At 47.7% G+C, this 18396-nt stretch overlaps 2 protein-coding genes across 2 annotated transcripts; both read right to left on the reverse strand.

Moving 5' to 3' along the window:
• Positions 1-323: 323 nt before the first annotated feature.
• PTGES (prostaglandin E synthase) lies at positions 324-12973 on the reverse strand. Its single transcript, XM_077836274.1, has 3 exons — positions 12866-12973; positions 9664-9746; positions 324-573 (listed from the first exon to the last, which is right to left on the reverse strand). The coding sequence occupies exons 1-3, from the start codon at positions 12971-12973 to the stop codon at positions 324-326; spliced, it is 441 nt and encodes a 146-aa protein (XP_077692400.1).
• On the reverse strand, positions 2634-3022 carry LOC144276086 (large ribosomal subunit protein eL42-like). Its single transcript, XM_077835936.1, has one exon. It carries the CDS (start codon positions 3016-3018, stop codon positions 2698-2700), a length of 321 nt encoding a protein of 106 aa, XP_077692062.1. The 5' UTR covers positions 3019-3022; the 3' UTR covers positions 2634-2697.
• Positions 12974-18396: the final 5423 nt, after the last annotated feature.

The raw sequence follows: 18396 nt of genomic DNA on the forward strand, positions 1-18396 counted from the left end.
CCCGCAAGAACCCTCCCCGCAGGTCACCAGCGAGAAGACTGGAAGACACCAAGGTGCTATTGCTGTTGTACTGATGCTGTGGCAATACTGAGCGCTTAATGTACCAGCACTCAGCTGTGAGGAGCACGTCCTTCCACCTCTGCAGCCTGCTCCTGGAAACAGGGCATGGCACATACCCAGAGGAGACTTCCCAGAGCCCTAAGCTCTGGCCAGCTGGGAGATGCCTGCACTAAAGCCACAGCAGAGCGAGTTCTTCTCTTGGGAAAGCAGCAAAGGCGTGTCTTTCTAACCCACGTTGCAGCACTGGTGGGTTATCTTTCATGTCACCAGTGTGTTATGACCGCGAAGAGAATCTGCAGCGCCATGGAGAAGCAAGGCAGCTGTGCCACGCTGTAGGCCACCGAGCGTGTGGGAGCTTTCAGCCGCAGGAGGTAGGCCACGGTGTGAACTATCCGCCCCACACAGAAGATCAGGAAGTGGATCCTTGCCACGATGAGATTGGGGTCCAGCAGGGAGTAGATGGCCCCAAGGAAGAGGAAGGGGAAAATGTTCTCCATGTCATTGCGATGGGCCCTGGAAATGTGAACAAGACAATTCAGGCTTATGGGGCTGCCTTGGAGTTCATTCCCTCCCACCAATCACTGAGCTGCCCAATTCTTCTTCCCACCCCATCCCCATACACTAGTCAGCCCATATTGCTGCCCCTGCCTTTCTGGACTGGATGGACTCTCCCTTGGCAGCCTATCCGTACAGCGCGAGAATGGGATGGATGGGTTGCTGTTAGGTGGAATGGTGAGGAGTAAGCAGCAGAAACAAATGAGCGAAGAAATGAAGAGTTGCCAGGATTTTCAAAGGGGCCTGGTACCCAACTCCAGCTGGATTTCAGTGGGAGTTAGGCACCTAACTTCTTACCCAGGATCTTTTTAAGGCAAGCGTTCTTAGTGATGAAAAACAGGGAGGGGAGGATCTGACTGATTTTAGAGCCTACAGTAAGACACATTTTTCCTACTAAACTCCCCCTACCCCGCCCCAATGGAAGAGTTTATGAAACAAGGACAAAGCAATGCTTCCCAGAAGTTGGGGAAACCAAAATCCTGGCTGAAACATACTCACTATGTCAGCACACAGACGTGTGTAAATTTTTCCAAATTTCCCATGAGAAGCCAAAAGGAAATTGAAGATCATCCAAGCTTTTACTAATTTTTGGATGCAAGTTTCCCTGGCTCTGCCCCTGTACCCCCTCCTTTGGCTGGGGGAGAGTCTAATGGGAAGTGTTGGGCAATCTTAAGTATAGGCAGTGCTACCAGCTATCCCGAATTATACATAAAATAGTCACAGTTAAGATGACGGTCAAATTCATGATCGGTCAAATTCAATCCCACTCCCAGTTGAAGTCCATGGGAGTCTTTCCACTGGACTTAGTGAATACTGGACAGGATCTTTGCAACACATTCTCTCTTTGAGCTCCCCATCCTATAAGGTGCAGAGCGCCCTCAACTCCTACTGAAGTGATATGAGCTGAGGGTACTCTATACCTGATAGGATTGGGCCTCAAAAAATTAAAATTAGTGCAGGCCCCCTCCCAAAAGCCACTAGAAACGACCCTCCTTCACACTGCAGCTCCCAGCCTCAAGTGTTCGTTCATAGAGACCTTCCCCCCACCCCCAAAACCCATGCAGAGAATAATCTCCACTTCAACTCTGGCTTCTGCTGAATGAATTAGGGCACTCCCCAAGGATGGATCAGCTTTCCCCATGGATCAGCTTTCCCCCTTGTTTTCTGTGTCCTTGTTTATTTAGTCACTCAGTAGGTTCCTCTTTCCAGCCTGAAAAATCCCACTGCATTTGACAGGTAATTCTAACTTAATGCTGCTTTTGTTTGAGCTGAAACTGGTTGTATAAGCAGGGTCAGCAGAAGGAGTGGAGACGGTACAGGAAATAGGAGCAGTTTATTTCTCAAGCCCAGGCTTATACCGCAAACCACTTACATTTGATACATTCACCTTTAAATGGTTTGTGATAGAGATGACAATGCACTTAGTCACCCACGAGTGGCTCAATATCCATAAGAGACTGGGGCCAGGGGGAAAAAAATCCTAACACAAACAGTCACCAGGAATGGAATGCTGGAAATTCAGATGCAGCTCTGAGTTATGAGGCTTGGGCCAGTCTCTACAAAATACCTTGACAGGCAACCTGCAAAAGGAAAAGCTATTGGCTTCTTTGTGATCGGTCTGAGAGGCTGGAGAGGGTTTTGCTTCTATTTTTCTGCTTCCCCTGGTTGTTTTAGCTGGAGGTCTCATTAGGGGACCTAGAGCAATGGGGTGGGAGCTTTCTCAGCCCTTATCAGGAGATCATCATCCTTCCTTTCAACTCTCTGGTGGACACAGGCGTTACATCAGTGTTTAAAAGAGGTTTAGCGGTTGTCTTCTTTAACAAAAGAGGGGTGTTCTTACTACAGAATAACTAACATGCATTAGCTGTCCTGGTGTAAAAACACAGTGGAGAGCGGGCACTGTGGTTTTACTGAGGATTAAAGTACTGTGGGGGGGTCAGCATGGACAGGGGCTATAGGACTGACCTCACCTAGCCCAGCCAGCCCTTCAGCTGGCCTTGTTAGCGAGATAACCCGTGTTTTGTTTTGTTTTTTTCTTTCCAAGTACTTTAATGGATTCCATAACAATGAACAAGATTGAGTTTAGAACTGGATCACCTGGCCCTTTCTCTTCTTGTCTCCTCCCAGCTCAAAGTGCTTGCACCTCTGAATGGCCAGCACTCTTTTGGACCTGCAGTTGGGCTCCACACACTCAAGCCTCAGCACCATCTTCTTCGTGGTCTTGGCCTTCTTACAGAAGATAGGCTTTGTCTGACCACCATAACCACTCTGCTTCCGATCATATCTCCTCTTTCCCTGAGCACAGAGAGAGTCCTTTCCCTTCTTGTACTGGGTCACTTTGTGGGGCCGGTGCTTGCCACATTTCTTGCAGTAAGTCCTGCGGGTTTTGGGGACGTTCATCATCCTGCCAGCACAGCAGCGCCGTGTTAGTTCTCTCCCCGTTAAACTCTGCCCCCCAAACACCTGCATGTTAATGAGGACAGAGCCTTGAACAGTTTGACCAAAACAAAACCCTTCCTCTCTCAGTCAGGTTTCACTGGCTTGGTACCTGTGAAGTCAAAAGCCTACTGGGTCTCTAGTTATCCATAGAGTCTTCCAGGAAGGGAGGGTAGACCAGACCCAAATTGCTAGTGTTAAAAATAATCAGAAAAAAGTTGTCCTTTTTCCCATCAAAGAAGAAGAGTATAAACCCATTTCCCTGTCCCATTGCATGTCAGCTTTAAAATAACTCCTTTCCCTTATCCCCCAGAGATGACTGGTATTTCAGTATACAAGCTCTTGTTTAGACTGCAAGCTCTTTGGGGCAGGGACTCTTTTTGTTCTGTGTTTGTATAGCACCTAGCACAATGGGGCCTTGGTCCATGACTGGGACTCCTAGGTGCTACCACGATACAAATGAGCACAGCTGGTCAAATTTGGAGTTTCCATCCCATGGATAATTCCTGGATTTTAAATATGGTTTAATCTCAAATCAGGACAGAAAGTTGAAGTGTGTTGCTTCAGTTTGTATGAGATAGGACATTGTGTCACAATGTAATGGGCTAAAGCATGACATGAGACATGGCACATGGCATATCACCACCACATGGCATGACGGCATCACAACAGGACCCTGCATCATAGCCTGACATATCACACTCCGACATCATTATGTCACGGTAGGATACGAAGACTCATGATGTTCTGAGCCAAGAGGTGACATTACATCACTACTATAATACTACAACAAAAGTCAAATAAAACATTGATAAATGATCACAAAAACCTACACATTCCCACAAACATTCCGATTCTGTCAAATCAGTATTTTCTAGGGCTGTCAAGCAATTAAAAAAATTAATCGCGATTAATCGTGCGATTAATCACGTTGTTAAACAATAATAGAATACTATTTATATAAATATTTTTGAATGTTTTTCACATTTTCAAATATATTGATTTCAATTACAATACAGAATACAGAGTGTACAGTGTTCACTTTATATTTATTTTTGATTACAAAAATATTTGCACTGTAAAAAAGCAAAAGAAATAGTATTTTTCAATTCACCTAATACAAGTACTGTAGTGCAATCTCTTTATCATGAAAGTTGAACTTACAAATGTAGAATTATGTACAAAATATAACTGCATTCAAAAATAAAACAATGTCAAACTTTAGACCCTAAAAGTCCACTCAGTCCTACTTGTTGTTCAGCCAATCGCTCAGACAAACAAGTTTGTTTACATTTGCAGGAGATAATGCTGCCTGCTTCTTGTTCACAATGTCACCTGAAAGTGAGAATATGCATTTGCATGGCACTGTTGTAGCCAGCGTTACAAGATATTTAAGTGCCAGATGTGCTAAAGATTCATATGTCCCTTCATGCTTCAACCACCATTCCAGCGGAAATGCTTACATGCTAATGAGGGGTTCTGCTCAATAACTATCCAAAGCAGTGCGGACCGACACATGTTCATTTTCATAATTTGAGTCAGGTGCCACCAGCAGAAGACTGATTTTCTTTTTGGGTGGTTTGGGTTCTGTAGTTTCCCGCATCCGAGTATTGCTCTTTTAAGACTTCTGAAAGCATGTTCCATACCTCGTCCCTCTCAGATTTTGGAAAGCACTTCAGATTCTTGAACCTTGGGTTGAGTGCTGTAGCTACCTTTAGAAATCTCACATTGGTACCTTCTTTGTATTTTGTCAAATCTGCAGTGAAAGAGTTCTTATAACGAACAACATGTGCTGGGTTATCATCAGAAACTGTTATAACATGAAATATATGGCAGAATGCGGATAAAACACAGAGCAGGAGACATACAATTCTCCCCCAAGGAGTTCAGTCACAAATTTAATTAACGCATTATTATTTTAATACGCGTCATCAGCATGGAAGCATGTCCTCTGGAACGGTGGCCGAAGCATGAAGGGGCATACAGCTGTTTAGCATATCTGACACGTAAATACCTTGAAACGTCGGCTACAACAGTGCTATGCAAATGCATGTTCTCACTTTCAGGTGACATTGTAAATAAGAAGCAGGCAGCATTATCTCCTGCAAATGTAAACAAACTTGTTCGTCTGAGCGATTGGCTGAACAAGAAGTAGGCATGGGTGGACTTGTAGGCTATAAACAAACATTGATTTGTTTTTGAGCGCAGTTATGTAACAAAACCCCCTACATTTGTAAGTTGTGCTTTCACAATAAAGAGATTGCACTACAGTACTTGTATGAGGTGAATAGAAAAATACTTTCTTTTGTTTATCATTTTACAGTGCAAATATTTGTAATAAAAATAACAGAGTGAGTACTGTACATTTTGTATTCTGTGTTGTAATTGAAATCAATATATTTGAAAACATAGAAAAACATCCAAAATATTTAACAAATTTCAATCGGTATTCTATTCTTTAACAGTGTGATTAAAATTGCAATTAATCGCGATTAATTTTTTTTGAGTTAATCACGTGAGTTGACTGCCATTAATCGTCAGCCCTAGTATTTTCCCTAACAGAAAACTCTTCTGTTGGAATTTTTTTGACCAGCTCTAGCAATAAGCCTTAAGCAATAAGGCTTTGAAAACCTGGATTTTAGAGGTTTCATCCTAGTCTCTAGTCAACGCTGGCCTTTTCTGTAGCATGGCAAGCCTTAGCAGGAGTGCATCCTACTCATCCGCACCATGCTGCCCTCTGGCCATGTTATTAGCTAACTTGGCATGCCTAGGTCTCCAAGGCAAGGGTGGGGTGAGGACGGACAGTGAAAGCCCGGTACTTTGAGCATCTGCACTGACGCAGAAATGCTGGGAAGAGGGATCTGGATGACAGGCCTCAATGCCTGGCAGCTGCTTCCAATCACCACATCCCCAATTCCGAGGGAGACGGAGCGTGCGCCAAAGCAACCCAGTCACCATTTCCTGTCTCCCCATCCTCACTCCAGACCCGTAAATGCGGATATTATGTAAACACGACAACCACAGCCCGTGGCCAACACCTCAATCAAGCCATTTCCTGCCCCGAGCTGTCCAGGCATGGGAAGACAGCCACTGAGTCTATTTATTTTTAATGAAGATTTTATCTGCTGGCTAAAAGGCCCAACCCTACTCCCCAGTTACCCTCACCTGGGTGACTCTGTGCCAAAATCTCTCGCTTCCTAAGTGCCTTTTGCTCAGTAACTTTCTCCTGGAGCCTGCCTTGGTAGCTGTCAGGGTTCCCTCCCCACTCTGAACTCTGGGGTACAGATGTGGGGACCCACACGAAAGACCCCCTGAGCTTATTTCTACCAGCTTAGGTTAAAAACATCCCTAAGGCACAAATTCCTTGTCCTCGGACGGACGGTATGCTGCCACCACCAAGTGATTTAGACAAAGATTCAGGGAAAGGCCCACTTGGAGTTCCTATTCCCCCAAAATATCCCCCCAAACCTCTACACCCCTTCCTGGGGAGGCTTGAGAATAATATCCTCACCAATTGGTACAGGTGAGCACAGACCAAACCCCTGGGACACTGAAAATCAATCAAGTTCTTAAAAGAAAAATTTTATTACAAAAAGTAAAAGCATCACCTCTGTAAAATCAAGATGGAAGGCAGTTTTACAGGGAAAAATAAAAAGATTTAGGACACAGAGAATTCCCCTCTAGGGTTAGTTTCAAAGTTACAAAAAACAGGAATAAACCTCCCTCTAGCAAAGGGAAAATTCACAAGCTAAAACAAAAGATAACCTAACCCGCCTTGCCTGGCCTTACTTACTATTTTTGTAATATTAGGGAATTGTTCAGGATTGTTTGGAGGAGATGGATTTCTGCCTGGCCCTCTCAGTTCCAAGAGAGAACCCCCCTAAACAAAGAGCCCAAACAAAGCTGCCTCCCCCCCACCCCCTGTATTTGAAAGTATCTTCTTTCCCCATTGATTCTTTTGGTCAGGTGCCAACCAGGTTATTTGAGCTTCTTAAGCCCTTACAGGTAAGGGGGAATTCTAGACTACTCTTGGCTGTATGGTTCTGACAGTAGCTAAACTCTGTGGGCTAAATTCTTCTCTTGGTTACACCAGTGTAAATCCAGAGCAACTCCCCATAGCCTGGGCTGTCAGGCCACGTTGCACACTGGGTGGTCTCCATGAGAAATGGCAGAGTGGGGGGGCAGTCCTGATTTTTTAAGTGCAGGTACTCCACCCCCACCAGTATGGCTCTACCCCAGAGGCTTGACCAGCCCTGGTGCGTTTCTGTATAAAATGGCATCCTCCATGTGGCATGGCCTTGCATGTTCAGTGTGCGTGAGGTCAAAAGTGTGGTCCCGCCCCATTGTTCCACATGGATGCATACAATTATTTGGTTAAGTCTCTCTTACACACACAAATCTGAAATCACAGACTCCTCAGTGAGCTGGTAGGAATAGCAGGTTTCTTATCCTCCCTGTGGGCAGACACTAAAGGGCAACCTGTTCTCACACAAAAAGCCGCACCATTACGGGGCATTTCCCCACTTCCATAAGCAACCCATCCCCAGAGCACACACCTCCGGCTCTGTACTTTTACTGCAGCAGGCCTGAAAGGCAGGCCCCCAAATCCTTTGCTTACAAATCCTTTCCAGTCCCAGCTGTATATTAGTAAACAACTATAAATCTCCCCACACCCAACTCATTTCGCCTCTGTTTCTGCGTCATGCAACCAGTTTCTCCTCTGGCGTACTGGAGGTCATGGAGAAAGGACGGTTAACAGCACCCAAGCTGCCGAGCCAGCCCTCAGCTCAACAAAAATAAACTCTCAGGCACTAGCCATGCCAGCACATAGTGTCCTCCCAGACAGACTTCAGCAGGAGAAATGGAAAGAAACAAAGGCAGCTTTTTGGCCAACTCTAATGCCCGGGGCTCCTTATAAGGCTGTGGGATTCCAGACTCTCTGCTTGTTTTCTTTCAGGTCTCGCTGTTGGGCTCTCTCCAGTCCTTCTGTGGCTCACTTTACACAACTCCTAACCACAGCCATCTCCTACTCCCGCGTCATGCTGCTGGGGCTCGAGGGAAAGTCAGGCTTCGTCTTCACTTGGAAAAGAGTTTGTAACATGGGGTTAGTTAACACACAGCAGTTGTCTCTAAGCTCTAAGCTCTCCTTGGGGTTTACTTTGACCAGCCAGCAAGGGTTAAAATTACTCCTGCCTTGCCTTCACTCGGGCTACGTCTTCACTGCCAACATAAGGGGATTTTAACGTTCCCTTCAGTTATCTCACTGAAAATTCCAGTGGAGGCCATTTCTACTGAGCCTTTTGATGTAGCGAGGTGAAATCAAACCCTGTGCCCCATGGCAGAACTTGCTTTGACACATCACAATTATAACTACAGAACCTTGTCTGCATTAGCATTTTACAGTGACCTGGCTAACACACACACACACAAGCTTAGGGCAAGCCTACACTACAAAATTAAGTTGACCTAAGTTACGTCAACGTAGAGCCACTGCAGCAATTAAATCGCATTTGCACGTCCACACTAAGCTCCTTGTGTCGGTGGTGCGTGTCCTCACCAAGAGCGCTTGCACCGATTTAAGGTGCGGGGAATTGTGGGACAGCTTCTGAAAGGCAGCCACAGTTGATGTAAGCAACACAGTGTCTGCACTGACACTGCATCCACCTAACTACATCGACTTAAGCTCTTTGCCTCTCGCGGAGGCGGCATTAGTAAGTCGGTGTGACGGGCGAGTTACATCGGTGGGAGCGACATTTTAGTGTAGATGCTTACAGTTAGGTCACCCATCAGTTATCTCACTGAAAATTCCAGTGGAGGCAACGCTCAGCTGAACCCTAAGCTGCTTTATGTCAACCTAACTCTGTAGCGCAGACTAGGCCTTAGCTATAGTTTTGCTGTCATGTAACACCAAGTTCCTTAATACAGGTTTAAAATTCCTCGTGAAGATACAGCGGCTGTGGGTTAATACACTAGCCTGCCACCGTTTGGAGAGCTGGGTTCAAATCTAGCCAGGAGCACAAGTGAGCTCAGGTTCGGGGGGGTGGGGGGGGAGTGTCGGTCTCAACCTCGTTTGTACCCATTAGAGGCAAAACCAACATGCAATGTGACATCACTGACGGTCTCCTCTTAGACCTAGGACTGAAACAGTGAACAAGGTGCACTGGCAGAATTGTATGGGAGCCCAGAGCATTCCTAGTCATGGACTGAGCTATTGTCAGAGCTGTGCAGGGATTAGTGAAGATTTGAGTCTGGCAGAGCTGGGGGTTTGGGGGAACCTTAGTGCATTAATTCAAGACATGTCCACAGTCATCTGGGACACTCTGAAAATCTGGACCCTAAGGAGCCAGTTATAATGGGACCCTCGGGGTTGATGGCTTTAGGACCCCAGGCATGAATCCATCCATGTTTCATGAACCAGTGCCTCCATTTCATATTTAACTAGCCCCAGCACAAGGAGCTGATGGGATCCCGCTTCAGGCTTCCGTTGATCAATCCATGTAGGTAATTGCCAAATTAATGAGCCCTACACTTTGCCTTTCCCATGACACTGAGCAGCTGCTGAGGAGCATTTCACCACGTGCTGGCCAATGGAATTCACAGTACAGAACTTGCCTGCGGCATCGCTCCACGTCTGGGTCCTCTCGAAAGTACTGCAGCCCTCCGTTCCTCAGGGCGTCCTCTGGATTGGCGAAAGCCTGGAAGAAAGAATTGCCATCTCAGAGGCGTGAGAAGATGCTTCCCACCAAGACTCACGGGAGTCTGAGGTGTAGAGCCCTGCGCAGATACGACATTTGTATCTGCAGCTGATCAGCGGCTAGCCGCGGATTTGCAGGGCTCCAGAGCAAAGACGCTAAGTGCAATCAAGTTTGCTGCACAGTGCTAAGGTTGCTCAGCGAAAAGGGAGCCAGGAAACGGGGAGTTAATGTTCCCATGGCAAGGCCAGCTCCCTGTGCTGCTCCTAGCATGTAGGAGGTGATCCCTTTCTGTTCCTCATTAAATGTGCAGCTTTTACGCAGAGTCTTGGGACCCAGTCCTGCCAAGTCCCCTGTGCGCGATTAATTCAGTCACATGCTCTGACAAGTGTTCGCAGGATCCAGCTCTTTGGCTGAGACTGTCAAAGCTGTTTAGGGATTTGGAGACCCAGGCCCAGCTCCTCAGAGGTATTTAGGGGCCTCATCTGCCTCTTTGGGCACCACTGACATTTTCAAAACAGCCCTCAGCTGCCACCCAGCCCCATAGGTACCAAGATCCCCATGGTGTTTACGTTTCCACCAATCAGCATTTGAAATGCTGCCTAAGCCGTGATGTTGACCCACAGCGAGCAAGCTGCTCAGAGCCCTCGCTGAAGCCTAAGCCACACAGGGCCAAAACACAGGAATGCCTATCCTGCCAATGGGACCCATCAGCGTGCTCTACCCCCAGACCCGATCCCTGTCAGACCCCCATTGCCAGAGGGCTGGATACAGACCGCCAATAGGGCACAGCATCCCACAAAGAGACAACTGGGGGCACAGGGAAACTGGGATTTAGTTAAGGATTGATCCCCAATCAGGATTGGTCCTGCTTTGAGCAGGGGGTTGGACTAGATGACCTCCTGAGGTCCCTTCCGGCCCTGAGATTCTATGATTCCATGATTCTATGACAGGAAGAGCATGAGAGAAACACACACGCAGTGTGGGCTTCTAGGGCATGGACTATCTGAGTGGCTAACTTGGCTTTAGAGCCTAGCTCCAGAAGATGGAGGCACCTATCTCTGACCTGTCAGCCAGGGGCACCACGTCAGCTCTTAAGAGATCTAAGCCCCCTCCTTGGCATTTCACTCCTGTCTAGCTTAGATGAGTTGCATTAGGCACCTAATGCTCCCCTGCATTGACTGGGGAGCCGAGACACCTTGCTTGGGGCTGAGAATTCCACTGGGCAGCCAGCTGCCTAAGCACTGCAACGCCGAGCAGAACAATGTTTAAGTACCTTAGTGGGAACTTGTACCGGAACTGGTACTGGGGCCCGATCTTCAAAAGTCAGTGGGACTTGGAAGAATCTCAGCCCTAGCGTTTATTGCACCCAGCAGAGGTGACAGCTGTTCCTCGGAGTTTCCATTCTCACCCCCTTTTCCAGTTGCTTACAATATAGTCTGAAGCTTTTGGGGGCTGAAGTTTTCCAGACTTGGGGTGAAATCCTGGCCTCGCTGGAGACAGTGCAAAACTCCCACTGACTCCAGGGGGACCAGGATTTCCCCCTTTTCACTCGTTTGTTCGGCAGTTCAGGGAGAAGGAAGTGATCGACTCAAAAGGCTGAGCTGTATGCGAGGGTGAAAAGGAACTCACATATTTCTACTGTCAACATGTCAACACCACCTTCAAACAGAGCCCAAGCAAGGGAGAGCAAGACAGTTCTGAGCAACCAGGATTGTAATCAAAGTCAAAGGCGACACCTGGGAGGGACAAGAATGATCAGATGCTCCTGGGGGTGGCACATTCAGCAGGGAACCGCAGCAGCAAAAGGAGCAGAACGTGGGGTCGCCCTGCCCCCAGCCCTTCCACGCAGCTATATCTCCTGTCTGGGTCTGTACAGCCCCACCAGAGGACAGGCCTGGAGGCAGCACAACCTCACCGGAGGACAGAGCTCGGGGCTGGGCTAGGGGTGGGTACAGCCGCACTGGAGGAGTTGCCGGGGGGGAGCCACCTGGCAACCCCACATTCTGCTCCTTTCGCTGCTGCGGTTCCCAGGAGAGCCCTGCGGTTCAGGGAAAGGAGCACAACGTGCCACACCGGCAGCTCTTCCAGCGCAGCTGTACTGGTACCAGCCCTGGCCCTGTCCTCCGGCTGTGCTGTACGGACCCCAGACTGGAGATGCAGCTGCGTGGAAGGGCTGCGGGATTTTTGTTTCTTTGTTTTAGAAGTAGAGCTGTAATACAATTTCCTGAACTGGCATTTGGTTAAGTTGCTTGAACTTGCTGTTTGAGCCCAAACCCCGTTACATACATCAGGGCTACAGCACAGAAGTGCCAGGTCCTCACCCTAGTTTTCACAGTGAGAGAGAGTCCTAAAAACAGGCCTGTTATTTAACACACACACACACACCACACACACACGGCTTGACCAGTTTCCAGTAAAAATTTTACTAACATTTTTGAACTGATTTATAGCAGACTTCTCTTTGTTGCAGGGCGTTCAGTTGGGATTTTTTTTTTAAAGGAAAAAGGACAGAATGTCCTAGCAAGAGGAGAAAAAACATGAGCTAATGTTTGATTGACTTCCGTTGACATGTGAGGCCAGCTTTTCTGCATGCACTAGGAGAATATTTCTGTTCTACTTCCCAACCCCAAAACAAGTTCCCTCTAGACTTGTTTACTTCCTAAGAAGTTAGGTCCTCCTGTAACAAACACAGGTAGGAATTCAGCCTTTAAAATGCCACAAGCAGACTCATAGTTCACAGGTTGTTGGGGTTTTTTTTGCTATTCACTTAAACAACTTTTTAAAAATTAGTTTCTTACAGACAAACTGTCAAACTGATAGTTAGCGAATAGGCTGTTTCCAAAAGGAACTCACTTGCATGGCATTTTAGATTTGCAAATTACTGTTTATCTTTTTGAATCCTACTCTAAACATGTTGCAGATGAGAGGGAAATACTCACACACCACCCCAAGCTGATCTACTGCAGCTATAAAATAGTTTCCAACTTGCTTCAAAGCCTCAGTAAAACCAGTCAGCCACTATTTAAAGGAGCAAACTCAATACTAGCAGTTGCCGAAATGCTAACAGAAACCCCAAAGCAGTGCAGGCAGTTCTGGAGCGCAGAAAAGCTGGAACGTACCTTCTTTCTGAGCCTCACTTGTCCTGTAATGATGGCAAGAACATACATTTTTATAATCAAGATCGTGCTGTAGAAAGTAAACGATGCAAAGACTTCGTTTTCCATCATTTTCTGGAAAGGTGGGAGAGGATTTGCGTTTCCTTAAGCAGGCTTCAGCCACTAGCGATCTCAGTTCAGAGATTGATTCTGTGAGAGAGGGGGAAGGATCACTGTTTTACTCAAGTCTAAACATAAACTTGTACACCCACAGACCGCCTCTTGCTTCGTACACCCAGCATTGCAACAGCTATTCAATTCTAAACCACTCAACCATATTTTAATTCCTCAGATCTATAGATACAAAAAATCCACAAGTAACAAAGAAAGACACCCCTCCCCCCCCTGCAAACACACATACTTTGAACCCTAGAACGGACCCATTCCACATTATTTTCATAACATATTGGTGACTCTGTGGATAGTTATAATAGCAAGCCCTAGCTCTTCTTCAGTGCTCCAGCTGGGACATTTTTGACAATATAGGTACATCAGTCAGGGGTGTTTGATCCCTGACCCACAGAGTTGTGCGCAGCAGTCTGCCCACATGCTAGCTTACCTGGTGTCGCCCTCTTCCACAGGGGCCCTCTAGGTCCAGTCCTTCAAACCCTGCCAGCAGGGCTTTGCCCTCTCGCTTCCAGCTTCAGGTCAGTGCTTGGATCAAAGTGAGGGTCACTCAGGCAGTTCCTGCTGACCCTTTAGCCACAAAAACTTGTGTAAAAAGAAAAGGAGTACTTGTGGCACCTTAGAGACTAACCAATTTATTTGAGCGTAAGCTTTCGTGAGCTACAGCTCACTTCATCGGATGCATACTGTGGAAAGTGTAGAAGATCTTTTTATACACACAAAGCATGAAAAAACCTCCCCCCACCCCACTCTCTTGCTGGTAATAGCTTATCTAAAGTGATCACTCTCCTTACAATGTGTATGATAACCAAGTTGGGCCATTTCCAGCACAAATCCAGGTTTTCTCACACACCCCCCCCCCCCCCCACAAACCCACTCTCCTGTTGGTAATAGCTTATCTAAAGTGACCACTCTCCTTACAATGTGTATGATAATCAAGGTGGGCCATTTCCAGCACAAATCCAGGGTTTAACAAAAACGTCTGGGGGAGGGGAGGGTAGGAAAAAACAAGGGGAAATAGGTTACCTTGCATAATGACTTAGCCACTCCCAATCTCTATTCAAGCCTAAGTTAATTGTATCCAATTTGCAAATGAATTCCAATTCAGCAGTCTCTCGCTGAAGTCTGGATTTGAAGTTTTTTTGTTGTAATATTGCAACTTTCATGTCTGTAATCGCGTGACCAGAGAGATTGAAGTGTTCTCCAACTGGTTTATGAATGTTATAATTCTTGACCTCTGATTTGTGTCCATTTATTCTTTTACGTAGAGACTGTCCAGTTTGACCAATGTACATGGCAGAGGGGCACTGCTGGCACGTGATGGCATATATCACATTGGTAGATGTGCAGGTGAACGAGCCTCTGATAGTGTGGCTGATGTTATTAGGCCCTGTGATGGTGTCCCCTGAATAGATATGTGGGCACAGTTGGCAACGGGCTTTGTTGCAAGGATAGGTACCTGCGTTAGTGGTTCTGTTGTGTGGTATGTGGTTGTTGGTGAGTATTTGCTTCAGGTTGCGGGGCTGTCTGTAGGCAAGGACTGGCCTGTCTCCCAAGATCTGTGAGAGCGTTGGGTCATCCTTTAGGATAGGTTGTAGATCCTTAATAATGCGTTGGAGGGGTTTTAGTTGGGGGCTGAAGGTGACGGCTAGTGGCGTTCTGTTATTTTCTATGTTAGGCCTGTCCTGTAGTAGGTTACTTCTGGGAACTCTTCTGGCTCTGTCAATCTGTTTCTTCACTTCTGCAGGTGGGTATTGTAGTTGTAAGAAAGCTTGATAGAGATCTTGTAGGTGTTTGTCTCTGTCTGAGGGGTTGGAGCAAATGCGGTTGTATCGCAGAGCTTGGCTGTAGATAATGAATCGTGTGGTGTGGTCAGGGTGAAAGCTGGAGGCATGTAGGTAGGAATAGCAGTCAGTAGGTTTCCGGTATAGGGTGGTGTTTATGTGACCATCGTTTATTAGCACTGTAGTGTCCAGGAAGTGGATCTCTTGTGTGGACTGGACCAGGTTGATGGTGGGATGGAAATTGTTGAAATCATGGTGGAATTCCTCAAGGGCTTCTTTTCCATGGGTCCAGATGATGAAGATGTCATCAATATAGCGCACGTAGAGTAGGGGCTTTAGGGGACGAGAGCTGAGGAAGTGTTCTAAGTCAGCCATAAAAATGTTGGCATACTGTGGGGCCATGTGGGTACCCACAGCAGTGCCACTGATTTGAAGGTATACATTGTCCCCAAATGAAGTGAGCTGTAGCTCACGAAAGCTTATGCTCAAATAAATTGGTTAGTCTCTAAGGTGCCACAAGTCCTCCTTTTCTTTTTGCAAATACAGACTAACACGGCTGTTACCCAAAAACTTATGTGTCTCCCTGGGCCTCTTGAATCTGCTCTGACCAGTCTGTACAATTCCCCCCAGGGGCTGCTACTTCTCTGGAGTGATTTACCTGTCCTGGGATTTGCAGTAATTAGCCTCCCACTGATATTAATGCCTGGGGGAAACTCAGCTAGAATACAATCCCTCACTCACACAGACACACGGTTTCATAGCAATTCCCTGGGCCCAGGCGTCGGACACATCTTGCTGTAATAGTCTCTTTAAATCTCCACATTTCCAAGGTTTCACCTCTGCCACAAACTTATTTGCTTTTGGAGGGCGGGGAGAGGAGGGGAAGTGGGGGGTCTCAAATAAGCTATCCTGGTTTTTCTAGTAAACTGTGTCCACAATAAGAGCAGTATGCCAGCATGGTAGACTGGCGTTGCTATCCTGGCGAAGCACGCTTAGTGTACATCTGGCCTGGGCTAGCATTGTAGCTTTAATGTTTTCTGGACATTTTGGGTCCAGTCCTCCCCCTGTTTGAGGCAATGATAAAACTCCTGTTAAGGTGCATGGTGCAGGATCAGGTGCTATGTTTTCTCACTGTAGCACAGGGGTGGGCAAACTATGGCCTGGGGGCCACATCCTGCCCTTCAGACGTTTTAATCCAGCCCTTGAACTCCTGCCGGGGAGTGGGGTCCGGGGCTTGCCCTGCTCCGCATGGCTCCCGGAAACAGCGGCATGACCCCCTCTAGCTCCTATGCATAGGGGCAGGTAGGTGGGTCCACATGCTGCCCCCGCCCCAAGCGCCGCCACCGCAGCTCCCATTGGCCAGGAACCATGGCCAATGGGAGCTGCACAGGCGGTGCCTGTGGATGGGGCAGCATGCAGTGCCGCCTGGCCGCTTCTCTGCGTAGGAGCCGGAGTGGGGACATGCCGCTGCTTCTGGGAGCTGCTTGAGGTAAGCACTGCCCGGAGCCTGCACCCCTGACCCCTTCCTGCACCCCAACCCCCTGCCCTAGTCCTGATCCCCTTCCTGCCCTCTGAGCCCCTTGGTCCCAGCTCAGAGCACCCTCCTGCACCCCCAACCCCTCATCCCCAGTCCCACCCCAGAGCCCACACCTCCAGCTGGAGCCCTCAACCCCCCCCCTTACCTCAACCTCCTGCCCCAGTCCGGAGCCCCCTCCCACACCCTGAACTACTCATTTCTGGCCCTACCCCAGAGCCCTCAGCCCCTCCCGCACCCCACTCCCCAATTTCGTGAGCATTCATGGCCCACCATAAAATTTCCATACCCAGATGTGGCCCGAGGGCCAAAAAGTTTGCCCACCCCTGCTGTAGCAAGTACTGATGTGGTCTATAGTAGTACTTGGCTGCATGATGGCTCAGGGCAGGGGAGTGGGAAAGGGCTAAGAAAAGGGCTCTACGGGGCTGGTACCAATCCAAACAGCATCACATTTTTAGAATACACACGCACGACTGCCCTCGTTCGATAAGAAAAAGCAACATGCACCCAACATGCCAGCAAGCAGGAATCAAACCACATCTTGATGGATCTGCAGTGGTTCTCAACCAGGGGTACGCGTATCCCTGGGAGTACGCAGAGGTCTTCCAGTGCATACATCAACTCATCCAGATATTTGCCTAGTTTTACAACAGGCTACATAAAAAACACTAGCAAAGTCAGTTTCCTACAGACAATGACTGGTTTATACTGCTCTATATACTATACACTGAAACATAAGTACAATATTTATATTCCAGTTGGTGTATTTGATCATCATATAGTAACAATGAGAAAGTCAGCAATTTTCAGTAATAGTGTGTGGCGACGCTTTTGTATTTTTATGTCTGATTTTGTAAGCAAGTAGTTTTTAAGTGAGGTGTAACTTGGGGTACACAAGACAAATCAGACTCCTGAAAATAGTCTGAAAAGGCTGAAAGCCACTGATGTATAGTAGCGAAACCAGGTCTGGTCCTGAACCAGAGATTTATTTATGTAGAAATTGGGTAGATTCTTTTCTCTGCTTGGGTCACTAATCCAAGCTTCCTCCCACAGCTGAAGAGTGACCCAAGGACTCTAGCCCATCCCCAGGATATCACCAAGCTTGTTAAAGAGAACAAGGGAAGGGTGGGTTAAGGCAGGATGTCTTGCTTCTCAGCCTCCCATCCCCAAGGAGTCATTAGACCCACAGTCTCACTGAGGTGGGGAAGCGGCCATGTTTGTTCTGTTCCTCAAATGTAACCTTGAAAAACAATGAGTTGCTTAGTGCTTTCCGGCTGGGATTAGAGCTGAGGAAGCCGTTTCTGTCTGGGCAATTTGTCATTCCAGGCCACGCTGCAGCCTTGCACACAAGTTTTATGCTCCGTAGGCCACAGCAGAGCAGAGACTCTTCCCTGCCCCCGTCCAACACGGCCTCCATTGTTGGGGGGTTATCTGTCCTGTGCAGTGCATCTATCTATCTATCTGCTGTCCCCTCCCATGTTCACAGGGCTGGATCTATAAAACCCACCAACAGGCCAATCAAGCCCGAGAGCGGGATTGGCCTGCCATTACTTATACATTGGAACTGCAGCTGCTCCTCTGGCAGTCAGAACAGCATCACCTCCTGCTGGCTGATCAGTCATTTCAAGGAGGGGCCAAAGGTACCATGCCCAGGGCGGATTTGTTTTTTTTAAGCAATACCTGAGACTTGATGCATTTGGAAGGCAAGAAAACCAGGGCTTTTCCCAAGTAGCTTATGGGCCCCAGTTCAAAGATCCCAGGGTGGCAAGCGATCAGGTTGCACATGAAGGGTAGATTTTCAGAAGAGCTTACGGCCAGATTTCCCAGCACCTCCCACTGTGCTGCTTACGGCCAGGTTTTCAACAGAGCTCAGCACCCAGCATGCACCAAGCCCATCGAGCTCTGACCCATCTCGTTTGGGAGGGAGGGGGGCAGGCAGGACACAAGCCAGCAAGGGGCAGCTCATGAAGAGTGGGTCCCAGCAGCATGTGGTGCTGTGTTTAGTAAAACACCTGCCAGCAGGCCAAGCAACCCATTGGAGGTGGGCAGGA

Source organism: Eretmochelys imbricata, chromosome 16 (genome assembly GCF_965152235.1).
Source record: "Eretmochelys imbricata isolate rEreImb1 chromosome 16, rEreImb1.hap1, whole genome shotgun sequence".
Classification (NCBI taxonomy): Eukaryota; Metazoa; Chordata; order Testudines; family Cheloniidae; genus Eretmochelys; species Eretmochelys imbricata.